This window comes from Teleopsis dalmanni, chromosome 1, assembly GCF_002237135.1.
Source record: "Teleopsis dalmanni isolate 2A chromosome 1, ASM223713v2, whole genome shotgun sequence".
NCBI lineage: Eukaryota > Metazoa > Arthropoda > Insecta > Diptera > Diopsidae > Teleopsis > Teleopsis dalmanni.
The window spans coordinates 95,051,959-95,077,852 of NC_051846.1; the positions used below are offsets into that span (position 1 = coordinate 95,051,959).

General features: G+C 31.1%; 1 protein-coding gene across 1 annotated transcript; it reads left to right on the forward strand.

Annotated features, from left to right (window-relative positions):
- Positions 1–5,149: 5,149 nt before the first annotated feature.
- Positions 5,150–25,886, forward strand: LOC119688868 (cyclic AMP response element-binding protein A). Its single transcript, XM_038103532.1, has 7 exons — positions 5,150–5,155; positions 6,496–6,697; positions 20,061–20,159; positions 20,220–20,617; positions 20,671–21,120; positions 21,190–21,333; positions 25,573–25,886. Exons 1-7 carry the CDS (start codon positions 5,150–5,152, stop codon positions 25,762–25,764), a joined length of 1,491 nt encoding a protein of 496 aa, XP_037959460.1. The 3' UTR covers positions 25,765–25,886.
- Positions 25,887–25,894: the final 8 nt, after the last annotated feature.

Below are 25,894 nucleotides of genomic sequence, written 5' to 3' on the forward strand. Positions count from 1 at the left end.
CCAACACTCCCGCAGCATCATCCGATACTGTACGGTAAGTACGGCAGATGCGTAGGTTTGCCAATCTATGTGCGCTTTTCATTACGACTTTATGGTTGTAGCATGCGCCCACACAGGAGCAGCATATAGCATCACCGACTTGGAAACGGATGCTTAAAGAATTCTAGCTGTGTCGTTGGGGGCTTCTATGTTTGGCATTAACCCGGCCAATGTGTTGCAAACACGTGAGGCTTTGTCTCCCGATTGCTTTAGGTGAGTTTTGAAATTCAACCTACTATCAAGGGTAACACCAAGATACGTAAGTTGTGGGCTAGATTGTATATCTACGCCACCCACTTTAATTGAGAGTTGCTTTATCCTTTTCCTATTGCTAATTAACAGCATCTCAGTTTTATGCTTATCAGGCTCTAATCCGCTGTTTTGCAATCACGATTTAGCTGCTGCAATAGTAGCGTTGCAATTCCTAGCCACTTCATCTAGAGTTTTTGCGACCACTACTATTGCAATATCATCTGCATACCCAACTACGTTTACTCCGTCTGGCTTTTTAATTTGAAGGATACCATCGTACATGATATTCCAAAGAATTGGCCCTAGAACTGATCCCTGGGGAGCCCCTCCTGTAATCTTATATGTTTTGGGTCCGGAGTCTGTATTATATAAGAGTATTCTGTCTTTAAAATATGATGTAATTCTTTTTAAAAGATGTTCTGGGACTTTTATTTTTAACAGTGCATTTAAGATGCTACTCCACTCAGCAGCGTTGAAAGCATTTTTAACATCTAAGGTCACCACCGCGCAGTATTTTTTGGTACCACATAGCTACCTTAAGCCCTTAGTAGATTCATTTGCAATGTTGCATACATGTAATATAGCATCAACAGTACAACGTTTAGGTCTAAAGCCAAATTGATTATTTGACAGACCCTGCCTTGCCTCCGTGAATTTTTCTAATCTAGAACATATAATTCTTTCCAGGACCTTACCTGCAGTGTCCAGTAGGCCTGTAAGACAAAGGTCTGTAAGACAATGGTAGTTCTAAAGGCTTATTACCTTTAGGAATAAGCACCAATCTTTGCTTTTTCCAACACGAAAGAAAAATTCCTTCTTGTAGGCAGCTGTTGAAAACATCCCTGAATATAGCAGCTTGTTTTAGTATTGTCTTCTTCAATACGGTATTGGGAATTCCATCCAATCCAGAAGATTTATTGGGTTTAACTCTGAAAGAAGCGCCTATGACTTCAGAATCTGTAACCGGGAGGATCTCGTTACTTTCCATTGCGAACACCTTACTAATGACGGGCTGACGAAGGTGAGGTCTATGTAGGCTACGCCTCTACCATTATTGAACGTTGGGCTATGCCCTTTGTAAGTTGTGTTAGGTTTAGTGAGGTGAATGTCTCTAATAGGGCTCTACCTCTGTTCTAATATTACGATTGCACAAATGTGCACAATTGTGCGATTGCACAAATGTGCGCTAATGTGCGATTTTCTTCTTGCACCCAAGGGTGGAAAAAAATTACATGAATTTCACAATTTTGTTTAAAATAGAAAATATTATTTTGTTGCAAATTTTGAAAAAATTGATATTTATGTTCGTTGGGATCGTAACTTATGTTTAAAATTGCATAAATTAACAAATATTTAAAATAATTATTTTTGTTAAATATTTATAATGTTGACTAAAAATTATAACTGTCTTAACTTTATTTGTATTTTAACTTAAAATATTAGTTTTTTGTTTATTACTTCCCAACTTTTGTGCATTTTTAAATGCAAATTTAATAAGTGAACTTAAAGTATTTATTTGGTAAGTTTTGCACCAGTTTAAAAGAAATAAAAACATATTTTAGAAAGATTTTTTTATTCCCAAATAATATATATTTACATAGGTAGAGTACCTAACTTTTAATAAAAAACACGAAAGATTAGGAAAATATTTTCTTGAACAGGTAGCAGGATGCTTAGATTTGCTAATGTGAACTTAAAAAACATGAAAAGGAAGTAAAATTTTTAACTCTTTTGGTAGGACACAAAATTTTTAAATACAAAGCAATTAGTTTCCACAGAAATATATGAATGAATACTAATAATAGATTAGGTAAAATACTTTTAAGTAAAAAACAAACAAATTAAGCCTCAGGCACTTACACCTTAAAGGACAAAAGCAATACTCTATCGTGTTTATTTTAATTTTTAAGTGATGATTAGGTGATAATTAAAATTTTATGATATATTTAATATTTTCAAAGTGAGATATGTAGAACCGATACTCTTTACTTATAACATTTCGAAACAAATACTCTTTCTTTATTAAATTCATGTACCTATTTAACTCATATATCATAAACTATTTATATTTTAAATTATAACAAAGTCTTCAAGTTCATTGTGAAATTAACTTTATTCCCATGTTTTAAATTAATAAACCTTAAAATAATAAGTAATATAAGCAATAAATGTGGATCTAATAATAAATTCAAAATTAAAATATAAATATAAAATCATTTTTTCAACAAAATATTTCGCCTTAAGACGAAAATTAATGCAAATCAGTCTTTTATACTATTTTGTTGCGTTATTCATCGTAATATTGTGCGCTTTGAAATCATCATTTCACACAAATGTGCAGTAGACATTTCGTCTCCGCACATTTGGGTGCATTTTTATTTTCGAGTCTGCACACAAAATGTGCTTTCCGAATTCTTTTCTGCACACTTTGTGTGCGTGGGTAAGCTGGCTGCCGCACACACAATGTGCTGGGCGAAATAATTTCGGCACAAACACCGAATGTGTGTGCGAGTTTTATTTCACTCCACCACATTTGTGTGAAATGTGCGTTTTGTTTATGCACACAAGATGTGCACTTAAGATGTGCATTTGTGGTGTGAAATTTTATTTAGAATCGCACAACATTTTTTTTTTTTTTTTTTTTTTTGGTATCGGACCTGGGGGAAAAATCTTCAAAAGATACAAATGGCCCGTACCATTTGCATGCCCGATTCATGCACGGCTCAAATTGAGTCATACATGCCTACGGACTAAAAAGTCCCCTACATTCTCAACTCAAAATCCTGAAAATCCCTGCAGTACGACCAATTAAGGTATTCCTTCACAGGGCAGGTTAGAAGAGCACTTAGCGTGCATTCACTCCGATTGTGTACTAAGTATTTCGTCCGCTCTAACAGTATTTATTGTTCTAGAGATTATGCTCTTGTAAAAGCTCCATTCTTCGATGCTTGCCAACATCTGCATTACCATAGTAGAAGGGCTGGATTCCCCAATTAGTGTCTCTAGATTTTGTCTAGTATCTACGAATCTTATACATTCTCTAATTATGTGGTCAGGACTCTCAATTTTATCTGGACAGGACTGGCAGTACGGGTTACTTGCTAGCCTAAACCGGTATAAGTATTCACGGAAGCAGCCATGCCCCGTAAGAAACTGTGTTAATTGAAATCCCAAGTCTCCAGATCCTCGGTTAATCCAAACTCTTATATTTGGAATTAACGAATGCGTCCATCTTGATTTTTGGGAATGGTCCCACCTATGTTGCCATTCATTAAGGTATTTGTCTCTTATATCTAGATAAGACTCTGCCAGAGATTGCCCAGTTTCAGTCGTTCGCCGACGAGAGCGCTGTAAGAAATTGTCTCTGGCCAAGAACGCTTCAAGGTCTATCGCACAACATTTGTGCGTGGTGCTTTGCATTTTTGTGCACAGCACAGTGCTTTACTGAACCCTGCAAAATACACTGCATACCAATAATGAATGACCACCGCATATATGTATATTGGAAATGATTATATAAAATATGTTCATTATTTGATGTATTAAGTAGTTAAAAGATATCTAACTGATCGTCTTTACTGTATATTAAAATAAAACTGAAAAAACTAGAATTTGATAAATGTTGCTATTATCGGCATTTTAAATGGACTACTCGAAGTGTTCAGTAGATCATAAAAGTAGATCATAAAGTCGAAAAAAGCTATTAGATATAATATTGAACAGTTTTATAAGTTTAATAAAATATAATAAATTAAACGGTTACCCGCCTATTATTGTAAGGGTTTTTTTCGTGGGTGAGGAGGTGGAATACCAAATAAATTTCGAAAAACTGTCAACAAAGTTAATTTTGAGTAATCGGTATCTAGTAACTTTCGCGAAAGGAGATAAACAGCGAAAGGAGATTGCAATACCGTAGTTACTCTTGAAGTATCCAGTACAACACCCTGTGGTTAAAACTGCATTGAATTTAATTTAGAATGTTACAACCGTGCAGGTGAACATATGCCACTCTAGGTAGTATGAGCAGACAGGCAGTACTTCAAACACCAGGGGAATAGCTATTAGGGGCGAATAAAGACTTCATAATAACTTCGATTGATAAAAATTAGGTATCATGAAAAACAGGATCCATATAGAAAGAAGTTTTTGTAACACGTTGGCGCAGATAAAAGAGAATTCTGTGTCAGATAGCAAGTCAATTATATAAAGTATAAAAGCAAGTTTATTATTTTTCATTAATTTTAACTGATCTTCACAATAGATCGTCATTGCTGTGCATACTCAGCGTACATATGTTTGCGTGGAGAAAGTAAACAAAATTCTATTCGGTGGTCTAAGAGGGAAGCAGAAGAATGAAAGAGAATAAGATCAGCAGTAATTATATTTTTAAACGAGTATAAAGATGAGTGCTAGCTCGACTACAAAATTTGCTGTAATTGATTTGGTTTTTAAATTTCATATCATTTCATAATACAGAATAACATAACACTTCGTTCAATAATGTGTGTGACTGACATATAGATGGCGGCACTAATACTAAATAAATATTTTTTTTTGAAAGTGGCAACTTTTCTAGGCTTACTGTGAAAATTATATGTTAATCCGACCATTTGTTTACAAGTTACAGTGCTTTAAATGACGCTACTTTTGAGTTTTCAAACAAAACTGAATTCAAAGCAATTCCGTGTGCTGATTTATCATTGTTTTTTAATTAAAAAAAATACTGTTCAATGCCAGGAATGGCTTGAAAAACATTATTCGGACTTTGCTCCATCAAAAAGAAGCATTTGTTATTGGTATGCCGAATTCAAACGTGGTCGTACAGACACCGATGACATTCCATCTACTGGACGGCCAAATGAAAGTGAGTGAAAGTGAGGGGATTGCTGACATTCTACAGATATCAGCAGGCAGTTAACACCATAATACATGAACATTTGGGTATGAAAAAGGTGTTTTCCAAATGGGTGCCGCGTTTGCTCACACCGGAGCAAAAACAACAACGAATCGATGATTCAAAGAGCTGTTTGGACATGTTTACGCGCAATAAGTCGGAGTTTTTGCGTCGGTACATCACGATGGATGAATCATGGATCCACCATTTCACTCCAGAGTCAAATCGGCAGTCTGCTGAGTGGCATGCAGCCGGTGAAAGCCGCCCAAAGCGACCAAAGACGCAACAGTTGGCTGGCAAGGTTATGGCGTCTGTATTTTGGGATGCGCATGGAATAATATTTATCGACTATCTCCAGAAGGGGAAGACCATCAACAGCGACTATTATATAGCGTTATTGGAGCGTTTGAAAGACGAAATCGCAAAGAAACGGCCTCATATGGCGAAGAAAACAGTTTTGTTCAACCAAGACAATGCAATCGAAAGATTGCAAAAGCGTTGAAATGATTGTATCTCCCTAAAAGGGGACTATGTTGATAAATAAAAACGAATTTTGGCAAAAAATGTGTTTTAATTAGTTAGTCACACACATTATTAAACGAAGTGTTAAACATTAAAACGAATTAGAGGAAAGACTACTGAACTAACAAACCAACAGCGATATGATACAAAGCATACCCAACCACATCATTTTAAATTGGACGCTATGGTCGTCATCAATTTTTTTTCCAGTAGATTCAATCGAAACATTTACGTTAGATCCTGTCTTCAATAGTAATTAACTACTATTCAATCGAAGATGATGAGATATCAGAAAAGGACATGTCGTTCAAAAGGCTGATTGCGTTAGCATTTTCTTGAACGTAAGCAATAACATATGACACATGTTAGTAAATTTTTTTAATTTATATTAATAAATGTGTTGTCTAAAATTTATAAGAGTTTTATTTTCGAAATGTATTTTAATTTATTGACAGGTAATTTTAGTTGTCGTACTAGGTAAATAATTAGTACAGAATAATACAAACGGAAATTTTATTCCATTAACACCAACAAAATAATAGTTAGTTTGACATAAACGACAGATTTCAGGAACCGCGTATATATCACGTAATGTACATTTTTGCCAATTTAAAACATTGTATAAAATATTCATTATAACATATTATGCACAGATATATAAAATGTATAAGATATGTAAACACAAAATATAAAATATTTAATTTCAATTCAATGATAGACCTTTAACGACTTATGACACTTTCATAATGCAAATAAATAATTGTTAAGTGTTTTTGTTTTCCTTTTAGACTGAAACCTTAAAAATATCATCTGAACACAATATTAGTGACTGGTTTGCGGACAAAGACATTAAGGATACCTTCTACGACAAACTTATTTCAGATGCTTTACTGAATGGCATTCCAATTAAAGCTGAGCATTCATATAGTTTAAATAAGGAGGGAATCTCGTGTTCTGTTGTACCGAAAATTCTACTTAACAAATCAGATGGTATGTATTCGACGGAATAATGGTATGTAAAGAATTGGTAGTTCTTTACCTAATTAAAGTCTTAAACCTTCTGCAGATAGGTTTATTATGTAATGGAACTAATATTAATAATATTAGACGATTATTTTTTGAAGATTTTTTCGGTTTATAATAAAAATATTCACTGTTAATGCATCTGGTTAATATAAAATTATGTAAAAGAATGTAAAAGTAGACCGCAAATGCAAAAATTACATAATATTGCATTATGTTTTATTAAACTTCGAATTAATATTGAGAAATAAAATTTTAACGATATTAAGAAACACATAAATTTTGTGTTTAGTTTTGGTGCATATGAATATCGAAATGGTGTTGAAATTGCACAAAGTTGAAAATCCTAAGGAATGTGGATAATTTAAACAAATATTGTAGTTGCACGACTTTTGTTTATAATTTTGGCTGTCAAAAATTTTTATTGAAAGCAACAACAATTGACAGCTGAAATTACAAACAAAACTCTCGAGGAAATACAGTATAAATTGTATATCGCTGGTGTAGTGACTGAGAATAAATACATTATTTGTTAAGACTTAAGGGTAGCAGAGAAAATCTGCTATTTAAAAATTTGAAATAAATAAGATACATTTAATGAATAAATAAATATTAAAGTTTAAACAAATATATCAAAGACCTCAAGCCATATTTTATTTCAAATTTTGAATTTCTGAAAATTTTGTATAATATGGGTGTTGCGTTCGCTATAAATGCAACAACACATTCATTTATTCCATCTGGAGCACTTAAAAGAGACATGAAAAGTTGAGAACATTGTTGCATTACTTTAGATGAGACTGGTTATAAATTAAGATCTTGAATTGAAACAATTGATTACAGAATCTATTCATACTAGCGCCAGGTTATCAGTTAGTTGCGTTCACACTATCGTTAAATTTGAGTTTTATTTTGTTTTGGGAAATCATATAAAACATTTGTGTATAGCGGTACATAGATACACTACACTTACCGTCTTAAAATAAATATAAATAGATGATAAATAAAAATATGAAAGTATTTAAACAGGTTTTACAAACAAAATAACATATCATAATAAAGAATATATACCTTCTACTCAAAAAGTATCCGGATTTTGTTAAATACTTAAGTAATAGATCTTTTTCAAAAAATTTGGTTTTTGTATGTTGGTAGACCCTTTCTTGACATATGGTACAAATTTGAGCGCCATCTCTCAATTAGTTTGTTTACAGCAGCTGTTAATGTAAGACTACCTCAAGTGCATTTAGCGATTTTTACCATGGAAAATTCAGTTGAACCACGAATTTGTTTGAAATTTTGTGTTTTGAACGAAATTTCATGTGTTGTAGCATTGAAAATGGTGCAAAAAGCTTACGGGGACTCTTCTATGTCTCGAACACAGGCATACGACGAGTATAAATCATTCAAAGAGGGTCGTGAAGTGATCGAAGATTTGCCTCGTTCTGTACCTCCATCAACATCAAATACCGATGCAAACGTGGCAAAAATCAAGAAAATTGTGCTGGAAGATCGTCGTACGACTGAAAAGGAGATTGCTCGTAACTTAAACATCTCAAATGGATCCGTTCACCACATTCTACATGATATATTGGGCATGAGACGCGTTGCAGCTCGACTTGTACCGAAACACCTTGATTTTTTGCAAAGAAATTACACGTAATATACGAAAGAACGTGTGTGAAGAAATGATTTTTGAGCATGGAAACGACTCTACATTCATGAAACGCATCATAATAGGTGATGAGACATGAGTTTATGAGTATTATGTCGAAACTAGTCAACAATCTACCGAATGGCGCTTCGAAAACGAGAAAAAACCCAAAAAACCGCGCAAAAGTCGCTCTAAAATTAAAATTTCGCTCACTGCTTTTCTCGACTACCGCGGTGTTGTTCATTACGAATTTTCGCCAGAATTTCATACCATCAATAAAGAATATTACCTCGGCGTTATGCGGCATTTGCGGGAGTTGATCCGTAAGAAAAGACCAGATCTGTGGAAAGCTAACAATTGGATTCTTCACCACGACAATGCTCCATTGCACACGGCTCTTGTTGTTGGTGCCACACACGGCACCACTGTCATCGGTCAGGCACCATATTCGTGATAATCGTTTTGAGTCGATTGAATCGGTAAAAGAGAATTCGCTGAAGAAGCTAAAATATATACCTGCACGAGTCTAAGAAAAATGTATGGAAGATTGGGTTAAGCGTTGGCATATGTGTATCGCTTCAGAAAGAGCATATTTTGAAGGAGATAAAATAAATTTGGAATAAAATTTAAATTTGTGTGTTTTATTTATAAAATCAGGGTACTTTTTGAGCAGAAGGTATGGTAGTATATGTTAATAAAAGGAAGAACTTTTTTAATTCTGTACATAAATTTGAACAAAACAAGTATTTTTTTTTTAACAAAGGTTATAGTCTCGAAAGCTTGAGTCAGTCACTTACTTTAACAATATTAAATATTTCATTAAGAGGCTGTGTTGAAATTTTCTGCTCAACTAATAAAGTTCAGTATCTGTGAGTTGATCGTTTTTCGTTTTCTAGACATTTTTCACATGCTCAAAATTCTTAAATTTTTTGTTCCACGTCTACAAAATTATATATTCTGAAAAAAATATGCTTGTTGTAATCTATTTCACTTGTGCAACTAAGGTAAAATGGATTAGCTTTGTGTTTAGAGCGATGAAGATATCAGTTAAAGCACCTATTTTCACTAAGCCTGTTAGGTAGAAATTTATATTATCATATTATCGGTTTATCCATATCGTAATATCTGTAATAAAAGCAAACATCCACCTGCCTTTTTTCAATGCCGATACTCCTGGATGCTGCGATTTCTCTGAATGTCCTTGGAAATTCTTGGTAGTTTAGAGTAGATTGGCATGCATCACAATATTTACTGTTGGCTTAATAACTATGACGACATTCGTCTGACAAATGTGTAAGAGATACCCCGTTGTGCACTTGAACGATGTGTTGTCTTTATTTCGATCGGTACATATATAACGTAATGGAGCTCGTCCGCTTAAAAGCAGCTCAATTATATTTGTCATGATTCATGATAGGGTCCCATTATCTTTTTCAGCTTTGAAGGTTTAAAGTTTATATCCCGTACTTATGATTGCATCTGTATGCAATTATATCTTTTTTGTTTTTTCGTACTTTTTATATATTCGCATATATTGCTTATACTTTTTAAATAAAGCATCTTAAACGATTTGTTTTTGTTGCGAATTCTTCAATAACCAGTACAATAAAGTTCACATAATCAAATAGGGTGGTTCTGTAAGCAGAATTACTTTTAAAATTCCATCTTGCATCGTATTTCATATTATTGGAATACTGAATTTTTGTTGGTTGTTATTGTCATTTCAAGATATTTTTGATGTTCTCTAAACTTTTAGACAGTATTTTCTATATCTTACCAATTGTGCTTTTCTTCTCGCTTAGAGACAGTCGCTTTTTCCTTTTAAATTTTCTTCATTTCATCAGTAAGCAAACTTTCTGTCTGCTGCCTAGGTTTTCTCATGCATCCTTGCGTTACAAGCTACACTAATGTGTCTCGTGATCACTTCAACTCGCTTTGATGCCAGTTTTATAAGCAGCATGCCACATTTGAGGAAATATGTGTTTGTTGAAAAAGTGATTATTCCAGCTTCTTATTTTTATCATCATTACTCATTGTGATGTTGCAGACTTCACTTCTACGTCTATGTCTATAGTTTTTAAAAGTGTGTGTACACATTTGTGAATATAAACGTTTGTGCAGTTACACAAATTATGTGACTTGAAAAGTGTATTAATAATATGTTTGTATATGTGTGTGGATTTTACATCCCAGTAGAAAACGGATCGATCCGTCATCGAAGACGCTTTCAAGACATGGATACATTCATGAAGACCGATCGATACAAATATATGACGGTCTTCGAATACATTTTCATACATATTAGCCAAATGTCTTCAATGAATTTTTGCGTACATGTCTCGAAGACTGTCTCGAAGACCATGTCTTGCATAACAGACGCATTTGACAGAAAGTTGTGCGCTCTTAGTGCAGTGCTCATATAATTTTTTGCACCCTTTTTTTTATTTCTACTCTTTTATTGCGCTCTTTAAATTTTAAATAAATTTCAATTTTCTCTTTAAATAAGTAGAAAGAAATTGTTGTATTTTGTACTTTTATTTATTTTATATAATAATTTTTTACATTACATTCAAAATTAGAAGTTTTAAAAGTAAATGAAACAATTAAACTCAAAAACTAGTAAACATAATGAAAATTAATTTAAATAATTAACTTAATATAACTTATCACATCTAAAATTAACTAAAACTAACATGTATATAAAAATATATATTATTATATAAAATAATTTATAGCATTTCGCTATCATCATTTAAAGATGGTTTCAATATTGGCAACATTTCCCGACAAGATTTTTTCATTGATTCAATCTAAATGAAAGTAAGGAATTTAGGTTATTATAAATACAATAGAGGTATATATTAAATGATATACTTAATGAATTAAAAAAATATATATTCATATGTATATTATATGAAAATTTGTTGTTGAATACTTACAATTTCCAATTTCCTGTCTCTTTCAATTTTCTGTCTCTTCATTAATTAATATAATTTTCTCATTTTAAGAGAAAATTTTTGTGCCCACTGTACTAAATGTAGTCCAAAATTTTTGTCTTAGTAAAACTTTGATGCCTAAAGTGGTGTAACCAAACATTAATTATATTAATTAAGTAAGCATAAAAAAATGTTTAAAAAATTCATTAATTAAGATGAAGAAAATGAAATTCATACTTTTGACAACTAATAGGCATCAGTGCATTTGCTTATATTTTTGTCAAATGAACAGTTATCTTGCCAATTCTTTTTTTATTTGGTTCTGCATAGATAAAACTAAGTGACAACAAAAAAATTTTTTGCAACTTACGTCCAACAACAACAATAGAAACATGTTTTTATGCAATATGTACAAAAACTTTCGTTGTGTAAATAATTTTGACTATGGCTATATATACATAAACACGTTAAAAGTATTGTATATACATATAACAATATACACAAATGTAGTACAAAAGCCTTTTTTGCAATGTCATTTCCTCTAATTTATGCTATTTTAGTTCCAACAGTTTTGAAACAAGAACGACTACCTTCCACTTCAAAGAAGTGCAATATTAAGAGAACGATAGTGATCCAAGGTACAAATTTATTTTGTATATCATCTACGGAGAGTGATCATAAATTTGAAATTAATAACTGATAACTGTGAAAAGAATAAAACAATTGTTCAGTCCATCAATTATTTTTAAATCCCAAGTTTTTAGTTCATCGGATTACAGATTGTATATATGTATGTATCTTCAATTTTTTTAATTTTCGATCAATTTCTTGTGTCAAGCAATTGAAACTTTATATTAAACAAATTATCACATCTTCTTTCAAGAGAAACTTTAAATTTGTTTACATATTACAAGCTTGATTAAGTTTCCTCCCTCATTTAATTAAGAGTTTTTTAAAATAGGATATATTTTTATTGACAATTAGGCAGATATAAGATAAAATCAAATTAAAATTAAAAATGTGAAGTTATATTTCTTATAAATGTTTATTTTAAGAAATTTCAGAACTCCTAAGTATTAAATAATTTATTATTATTTTCACTAAATTCTTAGTCAAATCCATATACATATGTATATACATATATTATAAGAAAATTTTAAGTTGTTAATAATTTCTGGAAATTTTACATCTATTATTTCGAAAACAATCTTCTTTTGGAAGATCTTTGTACAACTGGAAATTTCATATATAAAGTTTGAAAACAGTTTTTTATTTTATGAATTAAAAAATTAGTATAAAATAAAATGAAAACTCCTTCCGCACTTATTCAGACCTAATAAAATATCTCAAAACAAAATTAAAGTTAGTTTATAGTCAGCTCTTTAGCAATATGCCGCAGCGCACATTGGCTGCTCTTATATATATGTAATTCATTACAGATATTTTTCTCGGAAAAACTAAAATATTTGATTTTGCCTAAACCATAATTAATGCAATAATGAATTTAAATATGAAAATTGAATTGCTGAATGCAAATAATTACAATACTTGGAAAATCCGAGCAAAAAAATTGTTAATAAATAATAGTGAATGGAAATGCGTAGTTAAACAAGACTACAAATTATATAGTTGAAAAGAACTAATAATAATTGCGGGATTATGAGTTTTAATGTGAAAATGTTTAAATTAAACATTCTTAAATATTGTTCTTATCATGTTTTGTTCATCTTCCGCATACTCAAAGCAAAAATTTTGTGATTTGTGATTCTCTTACTTATATTTGTGTGCATTTATACTTTTTTCTTTTTTTGCGGCAAGGAGTGGAATGTCTACGCACTGACCACAATCTGGTGCCCCGGAAAGTGAGTGCCCGACTCGCATTCCCCTCATTCCAAGAGACATTGTCGTACCCCGAGACTACCTTAATATTACTTCGGGGTAGGCTTTCGTCCTTATTAGTCATTTAAGACTTCCATTGGTGTGACCTTCGTCCATGCCCCACTACTGCTGCAGGTGGTTAACCTTGCCCTGATGTGATACATCTGTTTTCTTCAGCTGCCTTCTGACAAGGTCTACTCTTTTCAATCTCAGAATCTATTCAGCAAACATTTTTACGCGATCCCAGTTTGTTTTGTTTTCGATCATTTTTTCTGTCACCGTTTTTTATACCTATATAAGTGCATATATATATAAGCTTTACACTTTAGGTATTATCGAAATATTGGCTGTATTTTTAGATGTGATAAAAACACAGAAAATAACAGTGTTTCAGATTTTATGACAGATAGCGCTTAAGACAGTATATTAGCATGATAAAGAAAATGGTTTAGTTTTATTCTATATATCGTTATTTTTAAAATATAACAAAAGTTTTTAAAATGTTAACGATATTGAAAAAAACAAAAAATCTTTATTTTTCTAAATGGCTTTATTTAGGTAAGAATAATATATATTTCTCTTTTACCTCTGTGTTCTTTCAAAAAAAAAAACTCCAAAACCCAAAAATAATAACATACTCATAAAGTAACCGACTTATGACATCAATGGAAGCAGTAACACTTTTGGACAACGTTTTTGGTACAGTAAATCAATAAGGAACGGATATTACTAATGTGAATAGTAGAAAATCAGGAGCAAAATGTCTCCCAATTAATCCAAATAAATTACGGGAAATATATATACCTAAGTGAAAACACATTACGTACACAAAACAAAAAAAAAAATATGTAATTCATATCTTATAATTGGAACGAATTGTACGCAGATCAAAAATCAAAATTCTTCTCGCCAATTCGTTTTGCAACTGACCATTAAGCAATGATATACAGTGCGAATCGTAACAGTGAAAACTTGGTCGTATTTGTTGCGAATACTTGACTAAATCATAGCAGTAAAAAGATAAAACTAAAAAAATGAGAATGAAAATTGTATAATTTGGCAATTGTATAATTCAAAGTCGCTGTAACATTGTTAGGTAGTGAATATTTAATCCAACAATGTCATTGGCATACGCACCCTGTATCACATTTTTTGGCAAAAAAAAAAATTGAGCCGTCTAGTTTTCGCTGTGTTTGTCTTTTATATGACATATAAACGTGTGCGTGGCTGCAACGAGATAATAATTTTATTCGATGTTGGCTCCGCAAATAGTACGTGCATCTAAAACACTGCAAACGTGCCTTCGATCTATCCCAGTTTGAACAACTCGGGATCTTGTTTTTTGATCGTGTGGTTGTTTTGTTTAATTTTGTATGTCGAGATGCTAAAATCTAATATCATCAACCACCATATTTCAGCCTTCTTTCATTATCAGAAAGTTTCGTAAGTAGGCTAACACCAGTTAGGTTAAATGTACCTTTGTTTTTGGGTCTCTTACGCCGATTTTGATGTCATGATCGGGATAGCGTCAACTTTAAGCACATCCATATATTAGGCTGAATAATGTAGCCTTAATACAGATTTAAACAAGTCTTGCATTAATTTGTTTACCATACTTTTTAGTCCTGACTAACTTCAAATTCATTTCCAAAAGTGTGCCATGCTGCATGAACGCTATAATAGATGTCACCATATTTCATAGTAATCGTTCTCCATCCATCGTATTTTTTGGAGAACAACAGTATTTCCTTCGTATTTCCTAATGATATTGACTATTTGTGTGGATGCATTTTCTTGTATATCTTTATACTTTATCTTGTATGAATAAATTACCTACTCCACAATTGACTAGTATACCGCGCCTAATCATCCACAAAGCATGCCTAGTGCAGAAATATATAGTGCAGTGACGACGCATGCCCTATCTGGAAGAGTATGCGGCTCTTCCACAATATTTCTTATACATGTACTGCTTAAATCAAAAATAATAAATTGAGTTAGATAAGATGTTTTATTAATAATAACCATATTATATTAGGCAATAATATATTCATAAGATAACATTTAACAATTTATTAACAAAATAACATATTAAATAAATAAATTAAATTATTAATTTATATACATATAAATATATGTATATATATATAATTGATATATTATATCAATATGGAATAAACACTTTTCTCATACTTCTTACAACACTAAAGCAACTTTTATCAAACAAAAGAGTCTATAATCAAAACCATATTTGTTTATAAAGTGGTAAAACAAAATCGAACGTCCTTGAAACGTATAAATTGCAGCCAGCCATTGCGCACACCTAGCGACAGAAATTCACTAGGTGCTACTGCTAAAAGGAGAGAGATGCAATATCATAGAAATATTCGGTGATATCAGCTACAAACTTTAACTAATCCAACATGTTGGATTCATATACATTCAGTTCATATTCAAATAGAACTGAATAATTACTCTCATATATTTCCCACTACATAAAGCACATCTAACAATTATAGCAGCTAATAGAAGAAAATTTATTGAGTTTTTATAAACAATTATATTTAATTGTTTTTGTTAAAACTTTAATATTTAAAAATATATATATATGTATGTAAACAGTCAAATATGCACTAAAACTGGTTTGCATGCAAAGGATCAGTTGCGAATGTTGAGTGCAGGAGAATTCACAAATTAAGCTGGTATTCTATTTGAGTAGTTTATATTTTTGATAAATTATATTATATTAATTATATTATTAATAAATAATTTTCTACATGTATATGTAATAAGTAATATTAATTCTCGATCTAAAGAGATTTAATTAATCTATATATTTTATTTGACATTTTACAAATTATGTTAAGTGTTGAAAAGTTTTGCAAAGCAAAAATGATAGGACAATGGGAATATCCAAAAATTTCTGCACATTTTTCCCAGTAAGAAAGTGTCGCATCGAGTTAGATTTAGTCTTGCAAGGAAAAATGAAAGGACAATGGAAATATCTAAAAATTTCTTCATATCTGTTCCCAGGAAGAAAGTGTATTAAAATAGATTTATTTAAAATAATACTGCAAACTGTAATACAATGCAACGACTAAATCAGTTTAATCAAATACAATTTGCTAAAGATCAGCAATGTCAAGTAACAAAAAGTATACATTGTGACCGAAAGGTTTTCGGAGGTTCTCATTTAAAATTCGCGCGCTGTATATTTTTCGATATTTTAAGTTTATGTAGTTTGGCAGCACTGTCCTTAATTACTATGCCAAAAAATGAGCGCGATCTGTCGGACAGTTCGTTTACGGCAGCTGTTGAAACCAGTTCACCTCAGTAGTGCGTTGCGAAAAAAACAATGGAAAAAAATATTGAACAAAGAGTTTGCATCAAATTTTGTTTTTCGAACGAAATTTCGTGTGCAGAATCGTTGCGAATGCTACAAAAGGCTTATGGGGAATCAGTTTTATCGAAAACTCAAGTTTATGAGTGGTACAAAGCCTTTCAGGACTGTCGTACGACCGTCGAAGACATGCCGCGTTCTGGACGACCTTCGACCTCTACCACCGACGAAAACATTGAAAAGGCAAAGGAAATCGTGTTCAAAAATCCTCATGTGAGTGTTAGAGAGATAGCACGAGAGCTAGGCATCGGTCGTGAGATGGCTCGTTTGATTTTGGTGGACAATTTGTGTATGCGACGTGTCAACGCCCGGCTTGTTCCGATTCACCTCAATTTGTTCAACATTATCAACGATTTTAAGGCCAAACATTCAATAAATACCATCGAACAGCCACCGTATTCACCTGATCTTGCACCGTGTGACTTTTTCCTGTTTCCCAACCTCAAATTACCACTCAGAGGAACGCGTTTTGAATCCATAGAAGACGTAAAACAGAATTCGCAGAGGGAACTCAAAGCCATACCGGAAAGCGCCTATAAAAAATGTTTTGATGATTGGAAGAAACGTTGGCATTTGTGTATCGCTTCTAATGGAGCATATTTTGAAGGAGATAAAATAAATATTGATGAAGATTAAGAATTTTGCGTTTTATTTATTTATGACCGGAAACTTTTCGGTCACAATGTATGTCAAGAGTTTTGAAAAAAACAATAAAATGAGTTGGGTTTCAGCAATTTTATTAACTAGAAGCAACAATATTAATTATGCAATGGATATAGTTGAAAATGGTAAAAATAAGAAATGGCGTTTGAAATTTTGCATTTACCAAATGCTGCGATGTAAGACAGAAAATATAGATATATAAATTTCAAGTAGTAGCAATTTTGAGGCCACTTTAGATGCACAACATTTGTCGTCTAAAGAATAGCATCAAGTCACAAATGAAAACAAGGAATCTAATATAGTGGCCTTAGGCAGCATTTTTCTTTGAGAATAGTTTTATTTATTTATTATGTTCTATCTGTACTTTGTATTTATTTAACCCTAGTTGGATGGGATAGATACAGCTGTCTGAAATTTTAGAAGTTCTCTACACTTTTGCTTTAGATAATATTATTAAAACTTTATAAAAATGTCTGGAAAATTGTATATGGTAAGCTATGAAGCTAAACTGATTTCATTCTCAGTAAAGACGTCTTAGGTACAATTGTACCTTCATGATTTTGTATAAAATAATAAAACATTTTTTAAGGTAAGTTTTTACTAGAAAAATTTAAAACTTTATATATGAAATGGAAATTCACTAATTTATGTATTTTATCGATTTTCTCCGCATGAAACACATGTTGTATTGGAAATAGAGTGTTCATCGCAAACAGATTTCACGCAAACCACACATCACTTTCTAGTCTTTCGTTTCTTCCAAGTCAGACATTGGCAAGCATGACAGCCACCAAAAATTCTGATGGCTCCATGTCTGTCATGTGTCACTTTAGCACTAGTTCCTGGTTCTGGTGGGAGCAAAATCCAAGCATTGTTTTTACTGCGCCTCGAAGAAAATGGTTACCCATCATTTTTTTGTTTGAACTACAGTTTTCAATTGAAGTCATGCAAGATCTTTGAGTAACTTTCATCGTTATTTCTTTGTTTTGAACCTTTCTGTATATAAGATGCCAATCGAGTGATATCAAACATGTTATAGATCATTGCCAGAGACTAATGCAACGTTCGTCATTTTATTGTATATTCACTCAACATTTTGTCTATCACGTCTATGCCACCTTTGGTTTTATTATAGAATTTGATTACCTCTGGCTTGGCGCTCTGCGAATTTTAAATTTTTCTTGTCATGTGCATGGTTGATAAAAGCACAACTGATTTCTTTTTTTTTGTCACATTGATGCACATGTTTGTACGCAAAACTTGTTAAATTCACAAACCTTTCCATTGACACTCGCAAGGAGTGCCATGCTCCAGGAGTTCAATGTCTCACCTAGATCTAAAGATGTGAAAAAGTTGTCGGTAACGACATTTCTTCCAGATCCTTTGTTTAAACAAACTAAATCTAGCACAGTAGGTTCACCAATGTTTACTTGCCGTGGATCATCTGTTGGTGTTCCAGTATAATTGTGTTCTTGTGAAGGGTAGGTGTTTAATGCATCGCAACCCCAAAAAATTTTAATGCCATATTTAGCCGGTTTGGAAGGTTCATATTGTGTATGGCCTCTGAATGGAAATAATTGTTCATCGACAGCGATGCAGTTATATAGTTTGTATTGTTTTTCAAATTTCTGTTCAACATTTCCAAATCAGTTTCAACAACCTCCAAAAACAAAATTAAAAATAATATATGCTATATGTATATTCACCGCAGTTGGCTTTTATGTATGGCGAATTTCATGAATACTGTTAATGGTCAAAAGTAAAAACGAATAATTTTCACTTCAAAATATGTATAACAACATTTTTTGAACTTCCTATCGGGTTTAATTACAAATTAGGACTTAAAAAACAATCCACTTCTATTTATTTATCATAAAAAAGTTGGATAAGGGAAGATTTTTCATACTTTGTATGTGAAGGTACAAATGTACCTCTGCCGCTTCTTAACGTTGTAAAGTTTCCCAGTCCGACAAGCGTTAAAGAAAAATTAACATATTAACTAGAATTCATTGCTACAATAAAAACCATGTATTCCTTAACAATAATCTGAATATATATAAAAAGAACAAAAAAATGGATGACAGAAATTGAATGGCACGACTGACGGAATAGATCAACAAAACGTTGATAGGGCTTTAAAAAATCCTTAGGATAAACATTAGTAAAAAACATGTAGGATTAAATTACGAACAAACAAAATTGCTTAAATAGCATGAATGTTTCAAGCAATACTTGATTAAATATAGATATAAATACAAATCTTTTTGCCTGTACTAAACCAAAAAAAATAAAACGGAATTCTTCTTATTTTACTCGATTCGCGGTGGAAAATGCGATGTTGATTTCAGGGCTCCAACAAATATTAAACTTGATACAAAAAATATGCGACTCATTTACAATGTAGAGCGCAGTCAAGAGATTTGTGACTAAAGTGATAATTGAACCAATATAATCAGGAGGATACACCCATTTGACCGAAGATGTCAGCGAGCTTAAGTCTCTTACTACTCTATGTTATCGATGTTCGATATCGGGTTTTTTTCCATTTGGTATCTTCTCGATCTCGAAAGTCGAAAGTGAAAGATAATTGGTATTCACCAATATCTCAAAAAGGAAAAGGAAGATTTTGTTAAACCATCTTTGTATTTAGTAGTCCACTATACAATAAAAATAAGTTAATTTAGAGTTGTCGAAAAAATCGTAAAAACGTATAAAATTTGTCGAATAGGGTTATTGTATAAATTGCAACGATCATATTTTCAAAAGTTTTTTTATTTTAGTTTTATTTTTGTTTTTTAGATATAGAAAACGAATGCTATCCTGCAATATCACTTAAGTCTGCGACATGTCATTTTCGTCAGATCGACTTACAAAGTGGCTCCAAAAATAGTTGTCCAGGTATTTATAGTAATATGCAGAAATAGTAATTTAAAATCATTTATTTTTTGTGGTAAATAGAAACGGCTGAAAAATTTTGTTTAGAATCAAATCTAAAGTCGTCGAAATTGCTTAATGTTCCACAAAAAAATTTGACGTCAATGCTTAATTTTCAAAACAATTATAGTACTAATAAGGAATCATATTCGAACACAGCAGCTGTAAAAATAGATTCACTTTCAGTTCAGAATTCTCAACTTCTACAATACCAGTCTTCTAATATTGCTTTTAATAAAAATTCAGCAAAATTACACTTAATATTACGTGAAACAAGTGTGTCTCCAAATTTAAGTTCTAATATAGAAGTTGACGAAATTTTTATCAAAGAGGAGCCTTTATCTCCGTCCTACAGTTATCCACCAAGTCCCGTTTCAAATAGTTGCAGTTATTCATGTACAAAGGATACCGTTAGCAGTGTGGTATGTTTGTAATCAAAGTTTTAATATTAATAAATAAAAAGTCTATTTTGTAGAATTGTTGCCAACAAGTGAATAAAAAAAGTCCTGTGTCATCTAACTTTCATAAAGAATGCGAACTTCACACACCTGTCGCAAATAACAATTTAATATTAACAAGTGACGTAAAGTTTAATGGATCAGAAACTATCACTCCTAAAAACCTTTGTAAAAAACTGAGCTCGTTCGGAATGCCCTTAACTCCTCCATCCTTATCACCAAGTGATGAATCACAGGGCAATGTTTCGCCGGAACATATATCTGGATTAAGTGGTTTAACGTCTAAATTAATTACTGTAAATAACAATAAAACGAAGCAGGTCACAGCTACTCCACAAACAGTGAAACTTCGAGAGAGTTCTTACTCAACTGCATGTCACACAAACCGCTGTACTTCTTCAAGTCGTAATTTCAATGGAAATAACTCAAGACAACCAATACACACAACATTAATAAGTTCTCAACCTGTATGTATATATTTTTATAACAAAGTGTATAATTGGATATGTATATATAATTCATATTATTCCAAGTAGAAGGGATATACTGGTGCACTTACATTAACAGACGAAGAAAAACGAACATTACTTGCTGAAGGTTATTCAATTCCACAAAAACTACCTTTAACTAAGTCTGAAGAAAAGTCATTGAAGAAAATAAGAAGGAAAATAAAGAATAAGGTAACTATTATTTATTAGGCGTTATTATTATTAGTGAATATTTTGAAGTTCATATATTTAAAATTTGTGCAGGGTTATGTGAACTAAAGCCAAAAACGCATTAAAGCAAAAATTTATAACTATTTTTAATATTTCGTATTTACTAACCTTTTTTCAGTTTTCTTTTCTTATTGTAGCAATGCAAGTAGTGTTTTTATGTTTTGGGATTCAACTTTTTTGTTTTCTTGTGACATTCTTATGAACGTGTGAGTTCCCAATGTTGTGGCAATAAAAATTTTGATAAAACTACTTGATAAACTAAAGTCACATCCAAAAAACATAACATAATATAATAAACAGAAAAGAAGGCTGCAATAACACATGTACAAAATTTCGCTGTTTCTTTTTGTTTCAAAACTGATAGTTGCTTAAAAAAAGCTTCTAAACGAAGCTTTTCTTTTGAATTTCTACGCTTTGAGCCGACTCATATTTTTTTCCTCCATGAACTTTTATTATAGACAAACCATTTTTAGTCCACAGAATTTTTTTTAGTTTAGCCATCCTTAATATTAAACATTTCTTCTACATCATTGCAATAATTTTGCTAGTACTGTGCAGTGCAGTGTTGATAATTTTTTATATGTCTCTAGTTAAGCTTCGTACGTTTTCTGAATGTTTCTTCCTGTTGGTTTGGTATTGGTAAATAATTCGTTACTAGTGTGAATAGTACCTTTGGTCAACAAGGTGGCTTGATATCCTTTTTCTATTTCTAACTGGACAGTAAGAGTTGTTTACACTTATTGTTTCAAATCTATCCATTACTGTGGGGGTCACCAGAAGATGATCTTTGGCAATTAGAATCAAAGTTTTTTCTCCAGATACTCCAGTCTGTTTTTTCTATATTCTTATACACCCGTATTGGAAAACATATTTGAAATTGTATAAAATGATGCTCAGAGTGAGAAATTGTATTTGCGACTCGACATCTCTGTATTAAATCAACAAATTAGTAGGTAATCAGTGTGACGTCAGTGTAACTTTCTTTCTGTTCATTGTTGATTCTGAGACTGCATTTATATACATAGTTATGTTAAGATTATTTTCTACAATTAAGTTTAAAATTATCTTATTCCTTTTATTGGTATTAGTATATCTTCACAAGGTATTGTGGTAATCACAACAAGCAATCAGAAATTTCTTGGCTACTGATACTAAAATTTGAATGTCTCCACTTCAATACTTGTCGCTTATATGTTACAACTGTCAACGTATAAGAACAGGAGGATATTTAAATTTTCTTTTGTTAACATTTAGCAAAAGGTTTACCTACTTGCTAAAAAACCAATAAGCTTGAAATCATTTATTCCCAACCACACCCCCGAATCATTTATGCTATATCCACGATTCTTAGATAAAATCCATATCAAATCCACCGGTAAACGGGCAAATCAATAACTTTGCGAGACAGGTTTAGCAATTGACACCTACGTGGAGTAATTTTATAAGAATCCATCCGTATGAAATCCACCATTGTCATATCAGTATAATTTTATTAAAACATATTCAAAAAACTGATCATCTCGTGTGGATAAAATAAAAAAAAAAAAATTTGAATATAAAAATTTAAATTTAAAAAATAAAATTTAAATTTATTATAATAATTTCGTTATAATAATAATTTTATTAAAATATGTTCAAAAATCTCATCATTATAAGTTACTTACATATTTAACTCTTTTTTAACAAATCTCCCACGCAACTTGTTTGTTGAAAGATTTTGTGCAAAATAGAGAAAAAATTCCCATATCCATATGAATCAGAATAGGGAAACTGGAAAAAGAGAAAAAACTCCCATTCCCATGTTATTCAGAATAGGGGTGACTACTATTACTGGTACTGTGTTAATTTTTGCATTATTATTTGTGTATTTGGATATATTTTTTGTATATAACGATATTGTATAAAATTTCAAATATGGTTAAGATTAATACATTGTTTGGCAAAAATGATTTTAGACTGACTTTTTAGTTGTTTTAATCAACTGTTTTATTTAATGCAAATAAATACAGTAATATAAATTATTTAAGAGTGTGACTTCTTATTAAAAAAATTATGTCACTCTTATTTTAGGGTTGCCATGGTATCAGTATTGCGAAAATGACAACCAGATGGTTAAAGGGTTGTCAAGTTCTTGGTACTGTTGCCACAAGTTCATTACATAACATATTCCATCTATACTCGATTTCGATCTAATGGTTCATTTTAATTGCAGACTATTTTAGAATTTCGAGATATAAAGCTTAATAGAGAAATATGTTCAATACTGAAAAAGCATTTTGTAAATTATTAATTATATCAGAATCAAAGATTGCTGATATAGTATGGATGTGTTATCGGTATATGCATTTTGTCAGCTTATGAAAATAAAACACCTTATGAAACACCCTATTTGAAAGGGCGTGCAGTCGTTCCAAAATTTTTCTTGTACATATGTATATGCCTAAATTAAAAATGATGAATTGAAATATATGAGATGTTTTACTAATAATAACTATGTTACATTAGGCAACAATATATTCACAATATAATATTTAATAATTCATTAACAAAATAACAAATTAAATAAATAATTTATATTATAATATTAAACTTATATAGTTTAATATTATATCAATATGGAATAAATACAACTTTTCACAGATATCTTATAACATCAAACCAATTTTTTTCAAACAAAAAAGTTTGTACTTAGAACCATACATGTTTATGCAGTGATCAAACACAATCGAACACACTTGCAACATATAAATGTGCGGCCAGCTACTCCGCACACAAAGTGGTTATTATTCGCTGAGTAACAGCTTAAAGGGGAGAGACGAAATTTGAAAGAAATGTGTTGTGATGTGAGCTGCAAACTTTAGCCGCACATCTAACCGCTTCGGCAAGTCAACATGTTGAATTATTATACATTTAGTTGATATTCGAATAGAATAGAAAATACTCTCATACAATTCTCAATCTCTATTTCTCATATTTTAAGCTAGAGCACACGCACATTATTTTGTTCATTGTACTTTTGTGCACACTTATGACAGAAATTTATGAATGCAATTGCTTAAAGGGGAAAGACGAAATATGATAGAAATGTTTTGCGAAGTAAGCTGCAAACTTATGCGCACAACTAACGACTATAATAGCTAAGAGAAGTAAATTAATTGAGTTTTCATTGACAATTATAATTAATTGTTTTTGCTAAAACTTTAATCTTTAAAAATATATATATGAAAATGTTTTAAACAATATTAATTCTTGATGTAAAGATATTTAATAAATTTATATATATTATATTTGACAATTTGCAAATTATATTAGGGTGTGCGCCATACACCTTCGCACCTTAGAGCAGTCGTCACTGATGGACAGGCAACATTCTTAGGGCAACTAGCGTCTAAAGGGCTTCCATATATAGTTTGAACCACACTTTCAACTAATTTAATAAGCTGAAAATGAATACTTAATTGTACAATTTCATATATTACGCTTTCGTGCCACAAAGTGTAATATGCCGCTTTAATATACATAAATACCTACAATAGCAACACGACACTTATACTCCTTTCATTTGTAATGTTTTCCTTGACAAGAGTTCTGATATGTACTAATATTTTCCCTATGAAATCCAAATTGCTATAGAGAATAAATAACATTTTTGTTTGAAGCTCCTTTTTTAAAATAAAATTTCCTATCAGGAAAAATGTTAAAAATGTTTCCTAAGTACGTAAAGATCCATAAGGATTTAACTTTTAAATCAATTTTGAAATGATCACATCTTAGGTTCTTGGACGCACTTAATTATATATATAAAAACCATTCCAAACCATTCAGCTTTAATTTGAAATCTAAAATATGTTTTAAAAATACTTCTAAATTAATATTATCCTAAAAAAATAATTTCTAAATAAAATTAAACTACCATTTAATTCGAAATATTTAAAATGAGTAAGATCAAAAATATAAATACATTTACCATTTAACTACCATTTAATTCGAAATAATTAAAATAAAATAATTAAAATAAAAATATAATTATAAGTTACCTTATGTACTAAAATAATTTATTGTATAAAAGATAAAACCTAATAATTAAAGGCTTTATTATAACAGAGTATAGCAATAATAATTAAAAATATAAATATAAAAAAGACGTTATCTAATTTATTACAATATTTTATTTACAATTTATACACTTAATTGTTTCAGATATCAGCACAAGAGAGTCGTCGTAAAAAGAAAGAGTACATGGACCAATTGGAACGCAGGGTTGAGCTACTTGCTAATGAAAATAAAAACTATAAAAAACGCGTTGAGTCACTGGAGTTTTCGAATTCGAATTTATTTAGCCAACTTCAAAAACTTCAAGCATTAGTTAAAAAACAAAAAATAAATACATAAAAAATATATATTTGATATATTCTACATTCAAACTGCATATCTCAATTTCAAAACAAACTAGAATCGATAATGCAAATTCTCTAAGATGATGTTTTAGACACACAAAATGAATTTTTATTTATAGATTGAA

Coding starts and splice junctions, on each gene's coding strand:
- LOC119688868 (XM_038103532.1), top strand. Junction 21,121..21,189: donor CATTAATAAGTTCTCAACCT/GTATGTATATAT, acceptor TATTCCAAGTAG/AAGGGATATACTGGTGCACT. Junction 21,334..25,572: donor GAAGGAAAATAAAGAATAAG/GTAACTATTATT, acceptor TAATTGTTTCAG/ATATCAGCACAAGAGAGTCG.